We start from the raw sequence: 27,485 nt of genomic DNA, 5'->3' as shown, positions 1-27,485 counted from the left end.
CTCTCAATATAATTGGTAGGCTATCTGGTAGGGTAATGCTCGCAAAATATACCTACTATTGTCCGATCGCCGTCCCCTCCGAGACGGCCGTCTCTTCCCATTTGATTAGGCATCTCCCTTGTAACTGTAACATATCCCCCTTTTAAAGACATCTATAGATAGTCCTCTATCATTTTCAACATCCTCCTAAACCACCCCCCAAATCCTTCCGTACGACCTCTCTCCGAAGGGTGGGCTTACGTCTTCACCTCAGCGGCAACGCGCATATCACCAACTGCACTTACCCGTTCGAACTTGCCGGTCTTCTTCCACTAAACGATCGAATCCCAAGTTATGTCAGATATACTGTAATAGCAAATATACCAGTACGAAATTACCCAGTGGTGTAGTGGTGTGTCTGACAATTAAGAGTCTCATATATATGCCTGAAGCCGATTAAGTCCTGCAATCCCTCACCACTGGGTAAGACGGACGACCACTTGCAAAAATTATATGCCAAAAGCCTCGGGTTCGATTCTACGAGCAAACAAGAGCCTGGAAGCAGAAAAAAATGCTCGGCTTGGCCGTGATCGGTTAAACCCGAGGGAGTGTGTCAAATATTTTTGGATTTAATATGATTTATTGATCTGAAGAACTATATTTTTTTTTACAAACACGAGATATTTCTGAATGTCCTAATAGCACGTGACTGAAGGCCATGTGAATGGATATTGGTAGATCTCACACATATACACTATTACGAAAATACCAACCTTGTGGTATGGTGGTGTATTTGACAAGTCCATTCTGTTAAAATATATTTCCAGTTAACGCTTCTGCAGTTTAGTTAGTAAACATTACTGAAAATAATAAATCGTGTACCTTGATGAGCGGCATTATTTGGGGGAGTCTTAAAAAAAAACCAGGGTGATTGATAAGAGTAAGTGGCTCAGTATGGCTTCATGTGTCACAATAAACTACTAGTAGGTTGGGTACCTATCTGCTTTACATGAGACTGAGAGTAAAGCTAAATTTGGCGAGGTTTAACTTTCAAGTATTTTGTCTTCCATATCACGATCATTTATTGAAGTTCCTTTAGGCTTTAGATGATTCCCGTAATAATTTTAGATTTTAGTACTATCACAGCCTAAGATGTAAGATATCCAAATACTCCAGAATGAGACGAGGTCCTTACGTTAGGGACACAGGAAAATATATATAAGACTGTAAATGAAGATGTGATAAAATATCATATTGAAATACTCGTTTCTTGCCAGGAATTAAGGCAATAGCAACTAGCAGTTAGCAATTCTAAGAAACCGCAACTATCAACATTAAACTAAAGCACATGCCTTTTTCAAAGAAGGAGAATAATAGCAAAGAAAAATTAATTGCTAAGATTCCCGAAATCACAGCAACCGATAGTTAACGATTTCTTGGAGATCACAACTATCACCATGATAATAAAGCCTCCAGGCTCCCTTTCTTCTTTAAACTCACCAACCTAATAATTGGCGAACCTCGTCCCCTGAAGCTGACTTGACACCGGCCCCACGGGTGCCCATTGAGGTCCAAATCCCGCCCAGTATCTTTCCGGCCTCCGCGGGAAAAACGCATGAGCAGCCGGGTCCCTCGACTTGGCCGCGGCATTTGCCAGGATCAAGTCCATAGTCGTCGAGCTTTTCGGCTCGTTTGCTTTGGCCTGCCAGGGGGGCTGAGGGAGAAAATTCGGATTCCCTACTACCGGGTTGAGGAACTTTTTCTCCCAGTCGGAGACGTTATTAGTTCTAACATCCTGGCGGGATCTGCTCGTGTGTGAACCCGATGCGTATTCGACTCCCGGCTGGGAATGGTTCCTACGCGATCCATTGCGTAGGCCTGGGAGGTTTATAATGTGTGGTGGTGGTATATTGGGGAGGGTAGGTCTGGTGGTGTACTGTGGATATGAAGTCATTTTCAGGGCAAGGTGGGATAAGTAAAAAAGGCTGACGCTTATTGGCGCCGTGAGATGATATATGTATAAGTCTTATTACTGCGAACAAGTGGACTGTTTCCACTCACATCATGAGATCTCATTCGGCTCTGAACATGCACTGAAACCAATGCATACTCTTGTGTCGTTGTTGCCTTGTTCTATCTAGTCTTTATAACAACAGGATTGTGTCATTGTTTAGGGGCAAACAATAAAAAGGTTTCCATTGTTCTTAATGAGTCAAAATTCTGTGTGAACAAGGGCTAATGGCCGTCAACTACCACAATTTCGGAGGAACTACTCACGGTACGGCAAGTGTTCATTGCTAGAGCTATATACGCCGGACGAAGATATGGTAGTAGCTGTATAAGTCTCATGTTAACGTCTTAGTGCTGCTTATATGCCTCTTAAGTCTTGGGTAAATACAACAACGCGGATCCATCGCGCATAGCACGCCTAGAGTATCCCCTTGAAGATGAGGAGCTAAAGGTCCTATAATTCTAGTTTATCTTATTACCAAGGGATAAAACGAAACCGTTAAGATGTTGACGAGAGTCCAACTTGGAAAACGACTCGGCATCGGCCCGACTTTTATTCCGAGCAGTTATAAACCCTAGCAAAAAGTATTTGAACCCACAAACATTTCTTTCCTAGTCACCAGTCTAATAAATAGGTAGACAAAAAGGGAAAAAAAGATAGGGTTGCTAGTCCCAGAAGACTGGGAAGCATCAGGAATTGAGCCCGATGCGGGGGTCGAACCTTTAAGGTGATGTTAGCATGCAATTGATTGTGAGAAGAACCACTGTTGTGGATGGATGAACTTACCCGCAACCTTGAGATTAAGAGTCTCACGCTCTACCGATTGAGCTAACCGGGCGATGGAATGACTCATGGTAAATACCGATATAATGGAACTGGCTACGGTTGGTTAGTCCATAATAGGGCCGACTAAGATCTTCTGGGCTTTAAGGCAGGCTTTTTTTTTTTTTTTCCTTTTCTGTCGGTATAGACGCGGATATAGACGTACGCCCTTTATATTTAGGATAGCTTCGTATTCGCTGCTAGGGGTCCCATGGGGGTAAACTTGATAGAATACCAAATACGAGGATCGACAACGACCTATCGTCCCCACAGCTCGAATATTTCGTGTAAATAGTTGGGTGCGTCACTATGTTCTTCTGGGGATGTAGACAATTGATTATAGAGATACTATTCGCATAAGAGCATAGGAAAATATACTTCGGACGTGCCTCGCTATGCTGTGGATACAAGGCTCAAGTCTGAAAGCACGGAGAAGTAATAAATGAAGGCTGCAAACTTGAGATAAAGAATAACGTCCCAGCGATCGGCATCTAGCCTCAGATACAGAGCAAGCACACATCAATGTGCTTCACATCGAGTTCAGTTAAATCATATCTTAGGCTATGAGATATAACTAGTCACGAGACCTCATCCGTCCTGCATCTAGGCAGTAACTATTCATGCAATGGCTTGACAAGAACATAACTCATCTAACGTATTCGACATGCTGTTAAAGTGATGAAAGCATTACCCTCGTCCTCTACCCCTTCCGCGGCCGCGGCCACCTCGACCACCTCGATTGAAATGACCACCCCTACCGCCTGAACTACCTCTGCTGGGCGACTGATTGAAGGTTGGCGGACGCGGAGGTAGAGATATAGGCGCGGATGGCAATGAACCCTGATATCCGTTCCTCTGAGAGGGTGGTGGCGGTCCTGGCGGAAGAGGTGGTTGCCAAGACGAGGTACCGTTGCCTTGAGAGTACGAAGGTAGAGGCGGAGGCGAAAACTCTCTCTCGTTCTGACGTCTATAACTCTGGTCGTTATTACGACGCGATCGGGGGCGATTGCTACTTTGCCCCAAGGATCCGATATTGCTTGCTATCCTAATCTGACTTCGAGTCTCTGCCTTTCTGACGGGCGCGTGAACAAGCTCTTCTTCTGACTCTTCGCTAGAGATGAAGTGAGTGTGTGTTTGCTTTCTTGCCCTTCCAAGAATGTGGAAATCTTCTTTTCGGTCCACACCGACCCAAGCGATAGCGATGTTCTGGCTATTCTGGTCTATGTAAAGAAGGCGATTGGCTTGCGACCACGTCGTCTTTCCTGTCACCTTATCTCCCCTATCCGGCAATCCACATTCCGGCCCGTAATGGCCTGCGCCGCCACAAGTGTAGCAGAACGCCGGGACATCCTTGACCTTCATATGAGAATCAGTGATTGGAGCGAAACTCCTCCATATTTCGGTGCACCATTCTTCTGCGTGCTCGGCGCCGCATATTGCACAACCGCCTTGCTCATCCGACGTGAGGGCGAGTTTTTCCTCACAGCTAGCGCTGCTATGCCCTAATTGGCAGCATTTTAAACACCTCTGCTTTGTGGGACAGCCGAACGCAGCGTGTTCTTGGCTCCCACAGAATTTACAGTTACGTTGTGGACATTCATGAGCATGATGCCCAATTCCGGAGCATGACAAGCAGTGCTGAGTTGGATCTTCTGCCCACGGGAAATACCTTCGTTGTTGCCGTAGTTCGTACTCGTCACCTAATACTTCCTCTCGTTTGTCTGTAATGGGGGCAGTATCTTCTTGGCTAGGCTCCTTGGCCGAAGTGGCCTTGTTTTCTTTGGTATTTCTACCTCTCCGTTTTTGGAACTGCTTAACCTTTCTCTCAACTAGTTCCCCAAGGCTAGCATCATCTATAGCCTTTTGAGCCGCACTTGTAGCAGCGTCAGCATGTTTTTTAGGGCCCTTGAAAAGATTCGCTCCTTTAAGGTTTAGATGGCTAGTGAATCCTTCTTGGACCACTTCGGTAGATACGCGATCAACTAGCTTCGCATTCCTCTCGAGAAATGCAAGAATCCAGGTCTGGATTCTGTCATTGAGGAAGTCGGCCGTATGAACAGAATGCTTTTTGGCTCGAAAACTCAGATGAGGTAGATACCATGTATTTCCATCGACGGTAAATCCAACGGGTGGCTGATCCTCAGGCGATTCAGTTGGCGGTTTATAGTCTCTATCCCTCTCATCGTCATCATCTTCTTCTCTTCCACCGCCAGCATATTGAGCACCCCCGTCCCTACGATCGCGCCGCGAAGATGTGGAGGACAACATAGGTCCTTCTCTAGCAGCTGAGTTTGCAGGAAATAGGTGTGCGGCTGGCTTCCCAAATGACGTTCTTGCACCTAGACTGAGCCCTTGGTTCCAGCCTGAATGTTGAACAGGCTTGCTCCCGGTCTTGTCAATGAAGAAAGATTGGTCCGATTCATCGGACTCCTGAGGCTTAGCCATGGGGCTGTCAATCTCACCATCCTCGGAAGGCTCATGCGCAACGTTGTCAGGGGCATATGTTTTGGAGGGACCTGCTACAGCCTCGGTGATGGGTTGAGCATGTGCTAGACTAGGATTTGGACTCGACTCTACTATTTCGCCGTCGTCTAGATCAGAGTCATTACCACTATCGGGATTGTCCGTTTTCTGTTTCTTCAATGCTGGTAACGGGGTGTCCTTCTGGTGATCTTCATCATCAGATGGGGATAAGCCCTTTAGCTGCTCTCCATAGTCGCGCGACCGCTTTTGGCTCGATAAGCTACTGGGAGTACCAATACCGCCCTGGCCGGAGTTAGGGGCGGATGCCTCGGTAGCGCCGCTCATCACAGTTTAGTGAAGGGGCCGCGATAATAAAGAGTAATGATGATGCTGTGGATGAGGAATGGGGGGAAAAAAGAGTGAAGCCCACAGGCGTGGAATACGTTGTGTGGGGCAAAATAATGCAGTACCAGAGTTTACCTGCCGTAATCTTGCCACAACCGCCGCGCTCTTGATACGAGCTGTAGGTCGAAGTTGCGCAAGACTGGTAAAATGATAAGATAGGTTAGGTACCTAAGGAAATATCCCTTTCAAACAAACCCTTTCCTCTCTCAAAATAGCATAAGGTCGCATTCAGATCTCGGGGACAGGAGTGATCTTCCCTTGCGAATCGCAACTTTGAGAATGCGTCGTTAAAGGTTTCGGAGGTGGATAGGTTAGATAAATACGCAGTTCATCAAATTGATGAATGGTGATGATGCGGCTCTTCAAATGTTTTTCAGAAATTCATGCACCCTGGTAACGTCCAGTTGTTACTTGGTACATGTACCGTACCGTGTTAATATTTATACGATTAGGTACTCATACCGTACTGCCAGGGGCAATAATGTATGTCCAGGCGGCAGCAGATTTCACTGTGGCGATCTATAAATTGAAACGCGCTAATCATGTAACCAGATGAGAGTAACGTTTAGCGGGGCTGCATACTGCTTTAGTTCGATAGGTTTATTTATCTAAGCAGATATAGCCTAAAAAGATCAAGAATTCTAGTCGAATTCCGCGGAGCCCGACAACTTGGGAAGGAATGGAAGACTACATCGAACATCACGTGATCTCGTGAGACTCTCTGTGTACCCCTGACCCTTATATCGAGTACCTAAGGCGGTACCTTCAGAGGAAAGCTCAAAGCAAAATTACCTACCAGGTACTTAGATGACCGGAGACCCATCAAATCCCCGAAATCTCCAGCTGCAGCCACGCGGTCCAGGCTGTGCAAACTATAGGTACCTAGTACATATTACTAGTAGCTAGAAGTTGAGAAATTGGGGGTAACTCATTGGTAATTGGCAGTCGTTCCCACTCCCTTGTCCAATAGAAGTCTCCAAATCTTGGCCCTTGGCCCTTGACCCTTGTACCCATCCCGTAAACCTGTCCTTGTTCAAATGCTGCTGATTTACTTCGCTGCTACTCTTTGATCATCACCTTCCATAACCATTCTTGTCTCTAGGTATTACCTGATCCTACCTAACCTCTCTCTCTAACCTCTTAACGTTCTTCTAAACTTCGTGATCTTCCACTTTATTCGTAATACGCTTCAGCTAATTGTATTCATCGTCAATCAATTATTTCCGCTCTTCGTCTTTTCCCAGTCAGGGGGTTACGGTATTAGAAACTCCCGTCGCTCCATCTTGCATCATCTCGCATTAGACATTCGATCCCTCATGTCCTTTACGACTCCTCTCCTAACACGGCATCTCTAGCTTCCTTACCCTTCAGCATCGGCTGCATTCTCTGCGATACCCTTTAGACTACTCGGTCTTTTACTCGGTCTTTTACTGTTCCGCCTCCGCGTCTAACACTCGACTGGCTAGTCTCCCCTTTCCTTCGAGTATCGTCACAATAGCAATACTCTACTCGCATCCGATCTCCTCGATACGCCGAAGAAAAAATTAGGTATCCAGGTCGAATTGTCTGGATGACGAATAAATCCGAAAATAACAATTCGAATTCTCCGCCCAATACCGCCAAAGTGTCTTCCCCAATCCTCATTCCCCGCACCGTCTCTTACGACGTTGGTACAAATCCTCCAAGACGGGGAGGTACCACCTATCTCGATATGGGTGATTCTAAGTCAGCTAGGAGGCGGAGATCGAGCAGCATCCTTCAGATATATCAGGAACCGCAAGAGCCGATAGAGCAGTTGAACGACCAGTCCACTCTCCCGAATCTCAATGCGAACTGGGTCAACGCTAAAGGTATGTCAAGATGTTGTAATATGAGGATATACTTCCTAGATTTATTATAGTCTTTCTGGCCTAGCTATTCTGGCATTGGGAAAATTTAACTAATAAGGGAATATCAACAGGGGCGTGGACCATCCACATTGTTCTGATCGTTGCGCTCAAGATTCTCTGGGATGTTATACCCGGTGTCTCCCAGGAAACGTCCTGGACTTTGACCAATATTTCCTATATGTTCGGCTCCTACATTATGTTCCACTACGTTCGCGGCGTACCTTTCGACTTCAACAGTGGCGCATATGACAACTTGAACATGTGGGAACAAATCGACGATGGCGCACAGTACACCCCCGCCAAGAAATTCTTGCTTAGCGTTCCTATTGTGCTCTTCCTCCTAAGTACACACTATACCCATTACGACCTCACATATTTCACCATCAACTTTCTAGCTGTGCTAGGAGTAGTTATACCGAAACTACCTTTTGTAGGTTCCTAAATACCGTACCTGAGCTTCAAGTAGACATACTAATATGCCCATCTTATAGAGTCACCGCATGAGAGTCGGCCTATTTTCCGGTGTGCCAGAAGAGTAGAAAGACGATGGTACCTAGCATATCTGTACTGGCGTTTGAAAAATGTTTGTGGGTTTGGGAGGCTGCGAGTCATTACTGGGGATAATACATAAAAGTAGAGGGGGTAGGAGGTGATGGTAAAACCGAACATCGATTATAAGAGCAAATTAGTCAAGAAAACATCATATCCTACGACCATGTATATTGCTCCTTGTTCCGATACATCTTGCTTAGCTGAGCTCTCCTCTTTTCAACCCGAACACAATCCTCTTGAACATGACTATGATTTTATTTATGGTGCTAATAGTGTAGATTCCGTGATGCCAATACCTGTTGAGGTTATGATACCACAAATGCAGCGTATTATCATCTGTCTTGGCCTAATATGGAAATTCTCATCTCCTGTCTAGCTGCCAAGGTAGCCGCATTTGATCATTTATCCCGTGAAGCATGGTATTGTGCAAACTCAACACAAGGGTTCACCTAACACAATATAGATTTGTAGGCTCTGTGCTACCCGTAGCTTGACATGGTATATGGGTCTTCAATTTATGAGCCTGCTAATTATAACAATCATAACCGCTTCATGTCAAAGCGCCACAGCTACCTAACTTATCTATATCTCTACTATTGACATTTTGACATTATGGTTCATTCACCTCTCAAATGCATATATATGGTGTGAATAGATAGGTACCTAGACGGTGATGAGCATTCAAAACCCAGCCTATTTCTCTTTCGCTTCTACCGTTTGCCTTATGCTCTAAGCCGCTCTCTATGGCAACTCTTCACTACGCCTGGAATGTCGATTTCATCTAGTCAAGAGTTGGCTACTGGAGATGAGAAGCGCAATGACCAGCGGCATACTGGTTACTATCTATGGCCTAGTGGGATCTACCTCCCCTGTTGCGAAGGGTCTGGATGCTATCGTCAATGCTTCGAAAGTGGGTTCGCCCCTCATCCCCTATATACCCTTACACCATCGAGTCTTACATATTGCAGAGCCCCTAATCCACCGTATAAGCGAGGAATAACGCGCGCATCTGTCGAGCAGTGCCTAATCACCCCACCCAGAGCTCGGTCCATAGCCCGGCGAAGACACGGAGGCCGAGGAGGATTCGAATACTGAGGATCCACTGCCCGGCGATACGCAGCCGGTCTCTTGCTATTTCTCCTCCTTAACAGTCCTATCAACATATTGTATGGTAACAACGCGCCGTTCATCAAAAAGTGGACGGCAGCTATGTCCGGCTCCTATATCGCCCTACCTAATTACCGCTGTGGTAGTATGAGAAGTGTATTTCTTCGACCATTTCTTTCATAGTATCTTTTCTTGTAACCCTATACGTCAATGAACACCATGACCGACGTCGGACACGTCCCAATTCACAATACTACCGAAATCATAGATGGTCGGAGTTAATTTATGATATAAGCGCTAATATGTAATGTAGTCTGGTCTAAGATGATGGATGTATCAGCTGGCGATATAAGTTGCGAGGGAGGGTGAGGCTAAAGTTAGATAAAACTTTGGATACACCGACCAAGTTTTACGTAGATTTGGTTATAACCTCTCGGATATACGAGCTTTCGGGCGCCGCATCGCTGTTGTATTTGTATGACGGTATGGTTCTGTATAAACTACCTACATTGGTGATCATAACTTCCTAGGAAAAGAAATCGGGACAAGGCATCGTGTAACTAGTGATTGAGACTCGGCTCCCCCCTGTCAAAGTCGGAGATAATCTTATCTGATCCGGGCTGCATGACTCCTGGAGGTCGGACTTGGCCTGTCAAAATAAACCCTACTAAATAACGGGGTTCAGCTTTCGGCTCCGGGATCGGTGTAGGATAGAGTAGGAGCTCTTTCTCCTTGGTTGCCTAAGTTAGCATGGTTCGTGATACATGTACCGAGGATCATGACCAAGTGCATGACCACCTGGGCAGGTATTATACTAGTGGGGGTGACGCCATATTACTCACTACGTATAAGTAGGTTAGGTACCTCCTAAGGTAGCTACGGTAGGGAGTCACTTCCAAAACTCGCAAATTCCATGTCAGCTGTCAACGTTTAAGTGCCGCTATCACCCCAGAGGTCTTGATAATTTCTTCATTTCTTTTCCCTTTACAGCACCGGTCGGCGAGTTTACTTCAACTTATTATCTTCAAAGTCCTCCACCAACCTCAATGTACGTATCTACCCGTATTGTTATATTCCTCACTTCATAAAGAATAGGTAGGTACCTACCTTTGTCAGATATCTAACCATCTTATATTAGACACCGACCAATATAATAATCATTTAACCTATAAATACCGGCAATATGAAATCTGGGTACACGTCTCTCTACGCCACCAGGGTGCTAGGTGATCGCGTTACCTCATATTCGGAGTTTCAATCACTTCGGATTCCTCAACCTATCAAAGACTACCATACCCGAATCTCTAAGGAGCGCGATGACTCCAACTATATGATCTCAACCTTCGAGTCTCAGGCCCTTGTCTTCCTTGCTCGAGCCATTGGCGCTAAACGAGGTAAGTTTATAAATGACACACTGAAGTCTACCTTACTTTGAAATATAACTAACGCAGTTGGCAGTCCTTGAGATTGGTGTTTACGTTGGGTACTCGGCTAGTATGTAATATCCAGATCCATTCCCCCTTTTAGCCCATCTCAGGAGTTGGTGCTCCAAAATCAACTTCGCTTAGGACCAATTACTCCGAGACTCGGCCGAATCCTCTCAATTTTTTAATTACTAACGTCGTAATAGTGATTTGGAGCCACGCTGTCGGTCCTCAGGGTAAAGTTACTGGCCTCGAGTGCAATGAAGAGTACGCCAAGTTGGCACAGGAGACTTGGAAGGATCAGGGTTACGAGAATATCGATGTACATGTCGGTCCTGCCGCTGAGACGTAAGCAACCCTATTTCCCCTCCTCTCCCTCCACGGCATACAACTAACCTAATATTCTTGGATACCAACAGTCTCACCAAGCTCGCTGATATAAGCGAACCTTATGATATCATCTTCATCGACGCGGACAAGACGGGCTACAGCGGCTACCTACGCCAGATCCTGGAGATGTCGGCTCCAGGTGCTAAGAATCGACTCCTCCGGCCCGGTGGCATCATTGCAGCGGACAACACGCTACGCCAAGGCTTAGTTGTCGACACTACCCCGGACAACCCCTGGCGACCCGCCGACTTCGATAACCCCGAGTCCTTTCAGGCCATCGCTGTGGCTGCCATTAACGAGTACAACGACCTCGCGGGTGATAACGACCGTTTAGAGACATTTCTAGTCCCTCTTTGGGACGGTCTGCACTTGTCCAGACTGGTGGACTAAGTTGGTCATCGGAATTTTCTTCATCATGGGGAACTTGAGCCTGCTTGATTGCGATATCGCGGCTTCATTTGCATTAGCATTTCCGAGGCTTTTTCTTTAAAGGAAATAAGAAATATGCTCAATCGCCTACGAAAGTACAGAATGAGATACACGCCTTACATGATCCGTTCGCTCATAGGCTCTATAGTTAATCAAATTGATTGCGAAATATTAAAACTTTATTTTTATTTTTAAATATTGATGTCTGGAACCTAGCTCGCGTATGACCCTTGACTCGTTAAACAGTTAATGCATTAGTTCCTTTTTTATCACTTGTATTCCAAAATATAAATAGTCCAGAAATTTTAACTTAGGTGTTTTAATATTATTATTAAATTCGTAATATGTTTAATTTTTGTAAATTTACTTGTGTTAAAATCAATTTTTTAAAGTTTTAAATGCCGAAATATTAAAAACTTTATAACTTTTTAAAATCCGGGTTATACGATAAATACTGTTATAATATATCGTTACTTCGTTTTTAAAATTTATATAAAACTTATAATTTTAAATTATCTTATAAATTATAACTTAAATGAGCACAAATAAATCAAGTAAATTAATAATAAACATTTTATATATTTAAATACTTTTTATATATAAAAATCGGAAATGTATATAATTATTACTTTAATTGTAATAAAATTTAAAATCGTAATTTTATCGTTATTTAATCAAACCCACGTTAAAGTTAAACTATCATTTAACGTATATAAATAAAATATCATTTTAAAAAAAATTAAAATTTTTTTTTTTTTCATTTATCATTTTTATATTAACTTTTATATATTTCATTAATATTGCCACAATTTTTTCGATTAATTAAATATTTAAAATCGTTTTATAATTTGTAATTTTTTTTTTACCATTTTATTATATAAAGTTTATAAAAAGTATAAATAATATAAAAATATTATATAAAACGCGTTTTATTTAATAATATTAATTATTAAAACTTTTATTTAAAAGTAAAATAATTTAATTAATTTTATAAAAAATTTATTAAACATATATTAAAATATAATTAATTAATTAAAAATTAAACTTTAATTATAACGTAAAAAAGCTAAAATTTTATTACGTTAAATATATGTTTAATTATTTATTATATATTTATATTTTACTTTTTTATTTATTATATGTTTAATTAAATTTTAATTTTTAATTTTTTTAAATTAATATTTTAATTATAGGAAAAAACCGTTAAAACTATATAAAATATTATATAATTTATAATATTTAAATTTTATTAATATAGTTATATTAATAATAAAATATGTTTAAAAAATTTTAATATTATATTTATAAATTTTTATAATTATTATTTAAAAAAAGTTAAATTTATTAAATAAATATAAATATTTATTAATTTATTAAAATATAAATATTTAAATTAAAATAAATAAATTATTTTATAATTTTTAAAATTTATAATAATATAATTTTAATTTAATTTTCCGGTATATAATTATTTTTTTACCTTTTTATCTTTTTTTTTCTTTTTTTTTTTTATCATATTATTTATTAATAATATTTTACTTTATATTTTATTTTTTTTAATTTTTATACTATTATTTTCATTTTAAAAATCGATTTAAAATAATATTATTATAATTTTCTTTTTTATTAAAATATTTTTTTATTTAATTAATAAAAATTTTAACTATTTTAAATTTTTTAAATTTAATTATTAATATTTCTTTAAATTAAAATATTATAAAAAATTTTTATATTATTAATATATAACTTTTTTTTACGTTTAAATTTTAATTTTTTAAAATTTAAACTATTTTTTATATTAAGATTTATTTTTTTTTAAAAACGTTAAAATTTATTAAATGTATAAAAAAATAAAATTTATTAAAAAGTTTTATATTTTTAATAATAATATATTTATTTATTATTAAAACTATTAAATTAAAAATAATAATAATAATATAAATTTTAAAAAATAATAAAAAATAAAAATTACGCGTTAATTTATAACGTTTTAAAAATTAAAACTATACTTTTACGGTTTTATTTTTAAATTATATAAATTATTTTTTTATAAATACTTAGCAAAAATATTATTAATAATTTAATTTTTAAACTAAAAATTTAATAAATATATATTTAATAAAATAAATAATTATTATATTATATTATAAATTTTAAAACTTTTATTAATAATAAATATTATTAATTTTAAATTTAAATAATATTAAAAATTAATAATTTTTAAAACAATTTTTTTAACAAATTTTTTTTTAAACAGTTTATTTAATTATTATTATTATTATTAAATTTTAACAGTTAAAATAAACCAATTGTTATATTTATTAAAGTTAAACGTTTTTTTTTTATTTAAAAAAAAATGTTTATTTTTAAAAAAATCTTTATTTTTAAAAAAAAAGAATCAATTAACGCGGTTTAAATAAATAATAAAATTATATATTTTTTTTTAAATAATTTAAATTATTTATATATTTTTAAAAAAAAAAATTTATAATTATTTATATATTTTTAAAAAAAAAAATAATTTTAATTTATTATTAAAGTTATGTTTAACCTTTTTTTTTTTAAATTTAATAATATATTTTTCTTTTTTTAAAAAATTAAAAATAAATTATTTAAAATTAAAAAAGTGCTAAAAATGCCATATAAATCGGAATAAAAGTTTAAATAAAAAATAATTACGTTTAAATTTAATTATTATTATTTAATATATATTTTATGGTATTTAAAAAAGGTTAATTATATTTAAAAATATATTTAAATAATTAAAATATATATTTATTTTTTAATAATTTCTTATTTTATTTATTTATTTTATTTTATAACTTAAATTTTAACATATTATAAATATATTAATTAAAAAAAAATAAATAATATATATATTTTTTTATTTATTAAATTTAATTATAATATTTTTTTTATTAAATAATTACTTTTATTTTTATTATTTTATTTTATTTTAATATATATTATTATATTTTTATAATTATTTTAATTTTTTTTCTAGTTTTTTATTATTTAAAATTAATTTATAATAATTTTATATTATTTTCTTTTTTAATAAATTTATATAATTTTAATAAAGTTTATATAAAATATAAGAAAATTTATAAATAATTTAAAATAATTGTTAATTTTTATATAAAAATATATTATTGTATTTATTATTTACATTATATTTTAAAAAAAGGTTAATTATTAAATAAAAAAAATTTAAATATATTTTATTAGTTTAAACATTTTTAGTAATATAAAATTAAAATAAATAAATATTTTAAATAACCATTTTTAAAGTTTAATAATTTTTTATAATTTTTTTAAACTTTTAATTAATAATTTTTAAAATAAAACTATTTATTACATTTTTTATATTTTTTATATTTTTTATATCTTTTATAACTTCCATAACTTTTACAACTTTTATAATTTTATTATAAAAAATAGTTAAATTTTACTAAATATTATAAAATTTGGTTTTATAATAATAATTTTTTATAAATAAAAATCTATAATATTAATATTATAAATAAATAATGTAATTTTTATAATGTATTTTATTAATTTAATAAACATTTTAAAAAAAAATTAAAAAAAAATAAAACGTTTAATTTTTATTATAAAAATAATAATATTTAATTGGTAAAAATTTATAAATTTTTTAAATTTTTATAATTATTATTAATTAATTTTAATTTAAAATTTCGAAAATTTTAGAAAAATATTTAATAATATAACTTTATTTTTACTTTTATATTAATTATATATAAATTTATTAATTATAATATAAATAGTTTAAATTTAAATATTTTTTAAATTTAAAAAGTTTTATATTATATAATTAACTTTTTAAAAACAGTAAAAATAAAACGATTTAAATATGTTTAACTTTATTTTTATAATTTATAAATAATTACCTAATATTAATTAAACTTAAATAATAATAATTTAAATATAAATATTTTAATATAAATTTTTAAAAAAATATATACAAAAAATCTATATATTAAAAAATATATTATAATTTAAAAATAAATATAAAAAATTATAAATAATTTAAAAAACTTAAAAATAAACCACATTTAAATTTATTTTATTTTAAAACCAAATTTAAATATAATTTTTAAAAACGGTATAAATTAATAGTAAAAAAACCTTTTAATTATTAACAATATTATTAAAATCATTTTAAATATTGTAAAAATAAATTAATAATAGAAAAAAATCATTTTTACCAAATAAAACGTTTTAAAAAAACTACATTTTTTTATATACGTATTTTTATATAATATTTAACATATATACCTTTTATTTATATATTAATATAATTATATAAAAAAATAAACTATAATTTAAATATATAACTTAATAATAAAAATTATAAAAAATAAAAATTAATTTTACGGTAATATTTTTATTATTATTTCTATAATTACAAATATAAATTATTAATTTTATTTATATTTAATCAACTTTTTTAACAATATTTAATTAATATTTAAATTATTATAAAATAAAACGTTTTTAAATAATTTAAATATAAATAAAAAAACTTACGCAAAACTTTTTAAAATAATTTTTACAATATTATTTTAACCGAAAATATTAACGTAATTAATATTAAACATAATACATATTTACCGTTTTTATTTATTAATAATAAAAGGTTTATATTTTATTATTATTAAAATTTAATAACTATTATTTATTATTTTAACCAACTAATATTATTCGTTATTTTTATTATTAATTTTAATTGATTAAAAATTAAAAATAAACTTTTTTTAAATTAAACTATAAATAATTAATTTAATATTAATATTTACATTTTTAATTAAAAATAAAATATATTTTTTAATAATATTATAAAAAAAAAATATTTTGGTAAATACTTTAATATTATTTAAATTATTAAATATTAAAAACAAAATTTATTTTATATATATTATTTAATTTTTTTATTATTAAAAAACCACAATTAATTTTTAAAACTTAATAATATTAATTACGTTATATAAATAAAAATTCCAAAATTTAATATTAATTTAAATAACATTTTATAAAAAATAATATTATTTAATATAATTTATAAATTTTATAACGTAATAAATTTTAAATTATTTTATATAATTAAAAATTATTATTTAAAAAACTTTCCAAAACTTTTTTACGCCAAAACCATAATTAATTTTAATAAATATTTAATTTATAAATAAAAACTTTATTTTAAAATATTTAATTATTTAAAACTAATAAAATAAAATAATAATTAAATAATATTTTATAACTTTTTTTTTAACCAAAAATATTAAACACATATTAATATTAAAATTTATATTATAATTAAAACAATAAAATATATTTATAAATATATTTATAAAAACAATAATTATATTATAACTTATATACGTTAAAAAAAACTATTACCGCAAAATAACAAAAATTAAAATTAACCTTATAATAAAATTAATAAATATTTATATAACCATTTTATTAAACTTTATAAATTAATTTATTACATTTTTAAATTTTTAATTTATAATATATAACCATTTATTTAACCTTTTATTATTTATTTATTAAAAATAAATAAAATAACATATAATATTAAAATTAACTTTTAAATAATAATTAAAATATTAAAAAAAACTTATACAATTTTAATTACATAATTTAAATATAATAAACACCATAAAAACAATTGCAATATTTTATACCAAAATTTTTTATATATTTTTCGGTAATATATAAAAAAAAAAAGAATTAAATACACATAAAATATATAAAAAAAACTTAATTAAATATATTTTATTTATTTAAAAACCGGTAAAAAATTTTATTTATAAATATTTTTTACTTTGGTTTTTAAAACTATATATTAATTTAATTTAAAAAAATATAATAATATTTAATATTTAACATTTTAAAAAATATATAAAACGTAAAAATTTTTAAAAAATAATAATTATTAAAATAATTTTTTTAAAAAAGTTTAAATATTATTTATTAATAATTAATTAAAAGCCGTTTTTACATATAAATTATAAAAAAATAACATTTAAAATTTAATTAATATTTAAAATAAATTTAAAAAATTTATATATAATAATTTAACGCAAATATTTAATAAAATTTAAAATTTATTAAAATTAATTAAAACTATTTATTTAAATTATAAATTATATATAATTAAAATAATTGTTATAACTTTTAAAAATTAAAATAAAATTGGCTTTTTTTTACTTAAATTTAATTAAAAAAAATTTTATATTAATTATTTATTTAAAAAAAGTTAAATTATAATTATAATATTAAAATTATTTTATATAATAAATTATTTTTAATATTAAATAATAAATAATATATTATTTATAAAATTATTATAATAATTATTAAATAAAATTTTTTTTTTATATATTTTTATTTTTAAAGTTTAATTAAAATCGGAAAAACTTTTTTATATTTAATCTTTTATTATTATTATTAATTAAAAAAAAAAATTATATTATATATAATTTTATTTAATATTATAATGTTTTTATTACCTAGTAAAAAAACTACATATTTATAGTTTAATATTTTTATTATTTTAAATATAAATTTAATATATATTATTCGAAAAAAATTAAAAAAAGTTAATCTTTTTTAATAAATATTATTAATTATTTAAAATAAAATTATTATTTGGTAAAATGTTTACATTTTTTAAAAAAAAACTTTATTTAAATTTTTTTTATAATTAAAAAAAATTTAAAATTATAAATTATTAATATTTATTTATAAAATTTACTTACATAATTTTAATTTTAAAAATTATATTTAATAAAAAATATAAAAATATAATAAAATAACGTTAAAAATATAAAATTTATTAAATAATTTTAAAAAATTTTATTTAACTTTAAAATTAACAGATTAATATTATTATTTAATATAATAAAAACGTTTAATAAAATATAAAATTTTTACAATTATATTTATTTAAAACAAATCTTAAATAATATATTTTATAATTTAAATATTTTTATCTTTAAATTTATTTTATTTATTTATAATATATTTATATAAAAAATTAATAACAATTTATTATTTAAAATCTTTAAAAAATAATAAAAATATTATTTAATAAATAAATTTATTAAAATAAATAATTAACGTTTTAATAAAATTTTAATAAAAATAATTTAAAATTTATAATTAAAAAAAATACTATTAATTAAATCAAAATTTAAAATTAATATTTTTATTATAATATTATATAATTTAAACTTTAATTCCGGTTTTTATAATAAAATTTAAATAATAATAACTTAATTAAATAAATATAATATAAAAGTAAAAATTTTTAAAAAAAATTTTAATAATATTAAATATATTTTTTTAAAAATTAAATTAATTTAAAATAATAAATAATAACTATTTATATAATTTAAATAACAATTCTTAATAATAATATATTTTATTATAATTATAAATAAATTTTAAAAATAATTTTTTAATATAATCGATATTAATTAAAAAATTTTAATATTTATTTATAAATAATTTTACATAATTATATTAAAAATAAAATTTATTTAAAAGTTAAAGATTTTTAAAATATTAAAAATAAAATTTAATAAATTTTTAAATATTATATATTTTAAAATCTTTTAAAAATTAACAAATAATTATATATTAATATTATAAAATTATTTAATTTTTTAATTATTTATTTGTATATATTTTATTAAATATTATATTTAATTTAAAAAAACTTATTAATTTTAATTATTAATAATATATTTATAAAAATTTAATTTTTTAATAAATATAATTATTAAAAATATATTTAAAATCAATTTTATTATTAATAAAAATTGTAATAAAATTATTTAAAATATGGTTTTTATTATAATTTAAATTATAATCATTATTATTTAAATTTATAATAAATAAAAATAAATTTAAAATAAAATTAAAATTGGTAAATAAAAAAAATAAATTAAATTTTATTTTAATTTTTAAAATTATATGGTTAAATTTAACGTTATTATTTTCGAAAAATTTAAAAATATTATTGTTATTATTAAAAAATAAAAAATAACTATTAAAAAAACTATTATTATTAAATTTAACCCTGTTATTATTATTATTATTATTATTATTATTATTGTTATTACCGTTATTATTATTATTAAGTTTTAATTATTTAATATATATTAAAAAAATTAAATTTTTATAACATTTATAAGTAATAAAATATTTAATATTACTATTATTATTTAACTTTATTTATTTAATATACGTTAAAAAGATTTAATTTTTATTTAAATATTTAATATTATTTTATTTAATATAATTATAATTTTTAAATATTTAATTATAATCACGTTTTTTACTAATAATTTTTTAATTATTAATTATTTTAAATAATAAAAAAAATAGTTTTTTTATAAATAATATTTTTTATATTTATTTTATTATATTATTTTTATTTTTTTAAAAAATTAAAATAAAATATAATTTATTATTAATATTATTAATAAAAATAATTTAAATAAATCAAATAAATAATAATTTAATAAAAACGTAAAAAATAAATTTATAAAAATAATTATAAAATAAAATATATATTTTTATATTAATGTTATAATATTTTTTTAATAAAGTAAAAAAATATAATATTAAATAATATTAACTTTTAATTATAACGTTAAATTTTAATATAAAAATAAAGAAATTATTATTAAATAATGTATAAATATTATAATAAAATTAGATTTTATTATTTACAATATTATAAATAATATTTAATATTTTTACAATAATAAATTAACATATTTTATTAATTTTTAATTAATTTTAAATAATAATAAACATAACGTGGTTTTTTTTAAATTTTATTAATTATACCGTAATAACATAAAAAACACATTTTAAGTTATTGGCAAAATCGGTACGAGTTAGTGTATTAGCTTTTAAATCTTTTTATAATTTAAATATAAATTTATTAAAAAAAATTTAATAGTTAAAAATAAAAATAATAAAATATAGTTAAATATTTATAATATAAATTAATATTAAAAATAAATAAAATAATTAAATAAAATAAAAAAAATTTATAATTAAAATTAATACAGTAAAAATTAAAAACGTGGAAATAATAAATTTTAATAAATATAATATAATTTATAAATATATATTATTTAATAATAAATAAATTTAAATATATAAATAAAAATAACTTAGTAAAATTTTTACTTTTATTTTAAATATTTTTAATAATAATATAATAAATATAATAAATAAAAATATAATAAAAAAAACTATTATTAATAACGTATAAATTAAAAAATATATATAATAAATTATAATTAAAATAAAAAATTTATATAATTTTTTAAATATAATTAAATTTATTATTAATAAAAAATTATATAAATTAATATTAAAATTTTAAATCTATATTAAATATTAATAAAATAAAAAATATAAAAAATTAAAAGTTAAAAATAAAATTAAAAAAATAATATTATAATATATAATAAAAGGTAAATATTATTAATAAATTATTAATATTTTTTAAAATAATAAAAAATAAATTAAATATTTAACTTAATTTATTTATATAAAAAATTAATTATATAAAATTTATTTAAAAATTACGTAAATTTTATTTTATATTAAAAAATATTAATTTTTAAAAAAATACTTTTATTTACGTTTATATAAATAAATAATAAAAAAATTAAATATTATTATTATAATTTAAAACCAATTTAAATAATTAAAAAATATTATTATAAATAATAATATTATTTATTAATTAATTTAAATACTTAAGTATTATAATAACTTTTTTTAATTTTTTTCGGAAAAACTTTTAAAAAAAAAAACTAAACTTAAATTACTTTTAAAAAAATACGGTAATTTTTTTTTATAATATAAAATAATAAAATTTATTAATAATAATTTTTAAATTTATTTAATATTTTATATTTTAAAGTTAAAATAAATTAACTTTAATTTAAAAAAAAATTAATTAAAAGTTTATTTTTTTTTAATTTTCTTTTTTTTAAATATATTATTAATTTTATTATAATTAAATATTATAATATATTTAACGTTAATATAATTTTATTTAAATTTTATATTTTATAATAAATTATATAAAAAAAAAAGTAAATAAAAATAAAGTTATTTTATAAAATAAATTACTATTTAAATATAAAAAATATTAAATATATATATTAAATTAATTAAATTATTAAATAGTTTAATTAATTAATAACCGTTTTATAAATTAAATATTAATTTTTTTTTATTTTATTTTGTAATATAATCTTTTTTATAAAGTTATAAATTACGTAATTTTAATTAAAAACTAAAAAGATACTTCCGTTTGCGTTTGCGCGGACGGGTAATGCAGCTAGTAGCATAACATTATATTAACAACCCTTTCGAGAGGGTTTGACAAGATGGCTACAAAGTGGGCTTTGGCCATTTATGATGAATGATGCTCTCTCGTTTCTTCCGTCCCCAATGGACGAAAGGCTTAAAAGGTAGTTGGTCATGTTAAGATGGTTCGATTTATAAGAAAGCAGATTACCCTCAAATGATACCGTATGCCCGAGTTTACGAGGGGTTATTGTGTCGAATTTTTTCCATGGCCCAAATAGGAAAGTAACTCAATGGGCAGTATCTGGCACGTGCGCAATTATGTAAACTCGGGCATATTGTGCAGCCCGCAGGGCTGCCTCCAGTTGAGTTATGCATATAATCTTTACTTAATAATGTCAACGGCCCCTTACCCTCGAAGCATCGCCAATTTTAAATCATGCGTTGCACTTTTTTGTATAAAAATAGCACTGAGACTTGTCTTATCGTTCAAGTCTAACTCGTATACATCTCTAGTGTAGTGGCTGAACTGTCGTGTAACATTGTCATGCGAGGGTAGCATATAGATAGGTACCTCCTGGGCAAAGCAGAGTCAAGGTGATGCCTATATCATTCGTGCTACCCATACTAGTCAGACCTGGCGAGTCAGACCTATGTTGAAGCGCATTTATAGTCGTCTTAGTCAGCGGTCTCAACAAGCCAAGTCAAGCAAGTTTTTATTAAAAGCCTGGCCGCACCCAGTTCAAGTCAAATATATGACTTTTTTTATTTAATTGACGATAATTACGGACTGGCTTGGGTCCCGGAGCCGGATTAGTCTTAGTCCGGCAGTACTGATTTCGAACCCACATAAGGCCACAAAAGCCACAAAAGCCACAAAAGCCACAAAAGCCACAAAAGCCACAAAAGCCACAAAAGCCACATGCCTAGCCACATGCCTAGCCACATACCCAGCCACACACAACCACTTACAGATCCGTACCATTGAATTAAAAATTCCTTCGTAACCACCAATTATACCACGTAAATGTATATAAAAGTGGATCTGAATAGCTTCAATTTAACTGGCAACTAGTCAAATAAAAAAAATAAAAAACTGACTCGTTAAAATATGCCAAAAATAGATATCTGGCCAGTTCAGGTCAAGCCAGTGCAAGTCAGGTCAAATAATTAACTGACTTGTTGAGACCGCTGGTCTTAGTATCCTCGTGCCCAGTTTATGCTTACTAGTAGTTACCCCTATCTAGTCTGCTGGGGCCGCCGAGTAAAACCTCGACGCGTGTGAGCTCAGCCCCATCGATTATTGTAACTACCTGAAGTGTATCTAGGCGCCACTTCACGTTTGTAGTGCCGGTATAAGTCCTCATAGGCTCCCCACGCTGTTTGAGATATTAAATGCAACCACCCAGTCTTACAGGTGAGTAAGCTGGCCGAGTTTCGTCGATCTAGTGCTAATTCGTTTAATTCCTGGCCCTCGCTCTGAGCCTCTACTACCTTACGTTTCAATTAACGAAACGACTATAAGTAAATCGAGAAAGAACAATTGTTTAACCAATAACCGTATTTTATTATAATAAAAACCCTCGTATGAAAGGAAACTATCATATTCTATAATATACTAGAAAATAGTTGAGCCCCCGATATATAGTAGAGATGCGCCGCCCCCAACCGCCCCACGCATATCTGTACTTCCCACCTTTGCCAGCCGCATGAGTCCTATGAATCAAGTATATGTTAAGCAGACCGATAGTTTCATTAGAATGTCTGGATATCTATATGAAATGGTTGGTGACACGGTCTATGGGGTCTAACTCATACGAGAACCAGTAGTCTATTTCCAATATATAGGTTGACGCGAATATAATACCCAGACCATAAAGACTGCAGCCCTACTGTTTCACTCCTACAACATCGATTCTAGTTGGCTCTGATGTGCATAACACGAGCCAATACTAACCGCGCGATCATCGACTACGCCCCAGCCCCGTCGGGTTTTGTTATGTAACATGTTTCTGTGAACTGCGCCGGGTGTCCAGAAATAGATAGGCCACTTGCCCTAGATTTATTTCACAGTGGCCATAAACAGGACGCTCGCTGTAAAATTTCTTTTTCCAGGCTTTAATGGTAAATCTAAGAGCTGGCATTTAGAAACCTAGACAACTTACCCAGCTGTGAATTGTCGATTTTTGGAGGACGAAGAAAGGCTCGCGATACTCTAGACTTGTGTGGGTAAAATGGTCGCTTTTCTTCCGCATTACGAGGCCAAGGGCTCCCATACATCGCTGATCGACGACGTGACTGGAAAGGAACCCACAGGTGTCAATCCCCTATTAAAACTTCGGAAGCACGGGGAAAACGATAAACCATACGATAAAACAGGCGGCGGTAACAGTGGACCACCCTCGACCTCGAATAAAATATCATCTACTACGTCCAGTTCTACAACTAAATCTGCCTATGGCGTTACATATCCGCATTCAGCTACGTCTACACTTGTATCTTCCCCTACATCTACACCTGTGTCTGATTCCACAGGGAGCACATTACCTAATGATACAAGCCCAAGTCCACACAACACGCCATTAAGCAGTGCAAACTTGAGTCCACAGGCCGCGTCATTGGAAAGTGGAAGCCCGAGCCAGCAAATTCCCACCTGGGCCATTCCAGTAATCGTCATTGTCGGGCTAATAGTACTCGTATTCCTCGCGTCATTAGCTATATTTGGCTCCAGAGAGCGGCGAAGGAAGAATGAGATAGGAGGCAAAGATTCAAGCTACGCGCGTGCCCTAGGTCGGGCAGGGGCTGTGGCCACCGGTTTGTTCATCCCGATTTGGATTGTCAAGCGGTGTCACAGGTCCCAGAAAAAAGAGAATCAGGAACAGCAGGAGATGTACGACTCGCAAATCCCGGCGTATGGGAAGCTTGAGCAGAATCGACAGTCAGAAGAAATCGTTGCGAGTACACCCCCCGTGCGTCCGGCAGAAACCGCGCTCTCACCGGCGACGCTAGAAAGGGGGACTTCGGTGGTTTCATCACTATCATCGTCTACTCGGAGTCAAGGTCGATATGAGAGATTGGATATGCCCCCCTCGCCGATGTCGGAGGATGGACTGTATCCCTGGAAATCGAATGATCCATCAGAGACGGCGTCGGGAAACCTTGAGAAACGGGAGGACAGTACAGGGCCGGCGGAAAGGACTAGAGTGGAGACTCCGCTGGCTCGAAGATCGGATTCAATGTCAGAAAAGAGGGTAACAGGAGGTTGATATATTGGTGATCAATCAAAGAAATGTCATTCAGCGAATTGAATTAAATTTTGTTCTTACTAGAAGGACGATGAGTATTCTCGGTATAACTTCCGCTATTAAATCCAGAGGTCTAAGATATCAAAGGTTATAATGGTTCCAATTTCTAAGACCCCTTATTCCCCTTAATATAGTCTCAGGGGTAGGGAGACAATCATGGATGGTTGTATAAAATATATGAGTTATCCGTATGTATCGTTAGGATGCTAGTTGTCACCAAAGAATCACTTATTTATTTCTATGTTTCCCACATAGTTAACTGCAAATAAGTAGTGATATATAATTCAAAGATTTATGACGGGGGTGATCTATGGCGGAAGTACTAGTTCTAAAGTTTACACCTGTAATCTAAGAAGGATCCCTTAGCTTAATGAGAGAAAGCGGGTAGGCTAGAAGACTTTATACGTAGAGTGACATCTTACATTTTCACAAGAAGCACTTTGAAATGTCGATTAAATTAAACCACAAAGATACAGCTAGCAGAAGACATTATACAGATAAGAACATGACATAGAAACCTTTCCCTTACACCGATCTGTTAATGTGAAGAGACACATGGACGTAAGCTACTAAAATATCGGAGCACCTAATAACGATATAGCTTAAGTAGTCCTAGAAGAAAATAGGAGATATGGAGACTAATGAACCAACAAATAGGGGCTATAAATGAGAAGAGGAATACTAATAAAACGAGGGGTCACTTAAACTTTGAACTGTCAAGAACAATTTCAAGTAATTACGCAAATTCCCTATACATGAGTAACCTTAATATCATCCATTTATGAGGACAAAGCGAAATTACCAAGACTAAATTATGGCAAGCGTGGTAAATTCCGTATGTAATCTTGAGTGCGGCAAGACAAACATTTACGATATTTAAACTAAGCTACCAGCTTTCATCTTTCTTATACACGTCGTTAACATCATCAGCATTTGCACAAGTGGCACAGCACCTTAAGATATGGGTTTAGGATATCTCTATTTGTGGCTTATACCAGGTACTGGTAACCATAAGACTATAAAAGCTCAAAATCATCGCGAAATAACTGCCCATCTTGCGTCTCCTAAACACCTGCCCCCACTAAGAATACTTGCATATCTTCGTTCTGTGACAAGCATAAGCTCCGAACGCTGGCTAAATGCTTGTCATGCATGGTGGTATCCCCGTGGAGAGTGCTCATGTTAGTGCCGGCTAGCCGCACAGAGAGGGTTCCCCATGCACCTATGACATCCCGCCGCGCGAAGTTTCACTTCTTGGCGCTCCTGCATGTAGTACAACTCGATATGGGAGTTGTAGTTTTATTAATCGGTAAATCCCAGGGATGATACTGGCATCTTCCGTTTCCTATTTCCTTAGGACAGTTAGGAGAATGCACATCGTACGACTTTTCTGGTATTATCTTGCCGCAAAGTGTGCATTGACGCTGTACTATTTTTCTGTAGCAACCTTCCATGGCGGCTTGTGTTGCTAGATCGTCGTACCAAGAGCCTCTAAGGAATTACTGGATGTTATTCAGAATGCTGTTTAGGCTGGCGAACAAGGTGTTGGTGTGTTGGTGTAGTGGTGGATGGTTAGAAGAATGGAAAGGAAAGATTCCCTCTCTCTCTTATTGGGATGTTCTGGCTGTTTATATACTCGAAGGAATGAAGTTCCTGATTCAGGTTCTAATTCACGATGTTATCTGGTGGACCGCCAGATAATATCGTGACTCTTGTATTAACCGTGACAGTATGAAAACGTACAGCAAGTTTGCAATCTCAAGGTAATGATAGTCTGATTGTTATAATGTGATAGTCAGGTAGGTACTGCTATTAAATAACAACGTACTCTAGTAATTTCATCTTTAGTTAATAGTTATCAAAACTATATTACTCGAGTATAGATGGTACTGCTAAAGCTAGAGGATGGCAGTTATAGCTCGTGATTGTTAACTTGTCTAGAAAATAGTTGATAAGTTGGTAGGTGGGTAGTTTCTGAGTAGGTGAAGGTAGCTTATGGAGATTTTGGTCATTGAAATTGAAATTTTCCGTCCCGTTTATCATTGGACAATATTCATATAAACTAGAATGAGTTAAGGTACCTATTCAAGTTCAAGCTTTATGGTTGGGGATCCCGTAGCTATAGTGACTCAGGCACTGATTCAGGTAGTTACCGCTTGCATACGCATATATAAACAATAGCTACCTAGCTACATAGATACTAATTCTGTAATACTAATACAACAACAATGTCACCATTCTAAGAATTACATGATGAGATGATTTAGAAGTATTAGCTGAAGTATTGATAAACTCGCTGTCTTTAAATTGGTTGTTTGTCACCTTAGTAGTTAGG

At 30.7% G+C, this 27,485-nt stretch overlaps 4 protein-coding genes and 1 pseudogene across 5 annotated transcripts; 3 read left to right on the top strand and 2 right to left on the bottom strand.

Annotated features, from left to right (window-relative positions):
* Window positions 1-2,689: 2,689 nt before the first annotated feature.
* On the bottom strand, window positions 2,690-2,828 carry F4817DRAFT_t35 (annotated as a pseudogene). Its single transcript has one exon. The product of its transcript is annotated as a tRNA-OTHER (tRNA).
* Window positions 2,829-3,162: 334 nt separating this feature from the next.
* F4817DRAFT_328346 (uncharacterized protein) lies at window positions 3,163-6,037 on the bottom strand. The gene has a single exon (XM_049302143.1). The coding sequence runs from the start codon at window positions 5,618-5,620 to the stop codon at window positions 3,500-3,502; it is 2,121 nt and encodes a 706-aa protein (XP_049161855.1). The 5' UTR covers window positions 5,621-6,037; the 3' UTR covers window positions 3,163-3,499.
* A 1,354-nt stretch (window positions 6,038-7,391) lies between these two features.
* F4817DRAFT_356853 (ORMDL family-domain-containing protein) lies at window positions 7,392-8,108 on the top strand (the record flags this gene model as incomplete). The annotated part of the gene is made up of 3 exons (XM_049305845.1): window positions 7,392-7,530; window positions 7,641-7,999; window positions 8,061-8,108. The coding sequence occupies 3 exons, from the start codon at window positions 7,392-7,394 to the stop codon at window positions 8,106-8,108; spliced, it is 546 nt and encodes a 181-aa protein (XP_049161854.1).
* A 2,020-nt stretch (window positions 8,109-10,128) lies between these two features.
* F4817DRAFT_328338 (S-adenosyl-L-methionine-dependent methyltransferase) lies at window positions 10,129-11,709 on the top strand. Its single transcript, XM_049302142.1, has 5 exons — window positions 10,129-10,276; window positions 10,367-10,622; window positions 10,687-10,722; window positions 10,859-11,000; window positions 11,072-11,709. The coding sequence occupies exons 2-5, from the start codon at window positions 10,412-10,414 to the stop codon at window positions 11,430-11,432; spliced, it is 750 nt and encodes a 249-aa protein (XP_049161853.1). The 5' UTR covers window positions 10,129-10,276; window positions 10,367-10,411; the 3' UTR covers window positions 11,433-11,709.
* Window positions 11,710-23,877: 12,168 nt separating this feature from the next.
* Window positions 23,878-25,360, top strand: F4817DRAFT_328336 (uncharacterized protein). Its single transcript, XM_049302141.1, has one exon. The coding sequence runs from the start codon at window positions 24,080-24,082 to the stop codon at window positions 25,109-25,111; it is 1,032 nt and encodes a 343-aa protein (XP_049161852.1). The 5' UTR covers window positions 23,878-24,079; the 3' UTR covers window positions 25,112-25,360.
* Window positions 25,361-27,485: the final 2,125 nt, after the last annotated feature.

Source organism: Daldinia loculata, assembly GCF_022478755.1.
Source record: "Daldinia loculata strain CBS 113971 unplaced genomic scaffold F4817scaffold_8, whole genome shotgun sequence".
NCBI classification, from domain to species: domain Eukaryota; kingdom Fungi; phylum Ascomycota; class Sordariomycetes; order Xylariales; family Hypoxylaceae; genus Daldinia; species Daldinia loculata.
This window is presented reverse-complemented; position numbering and strand designations above follow the sequence as displayed.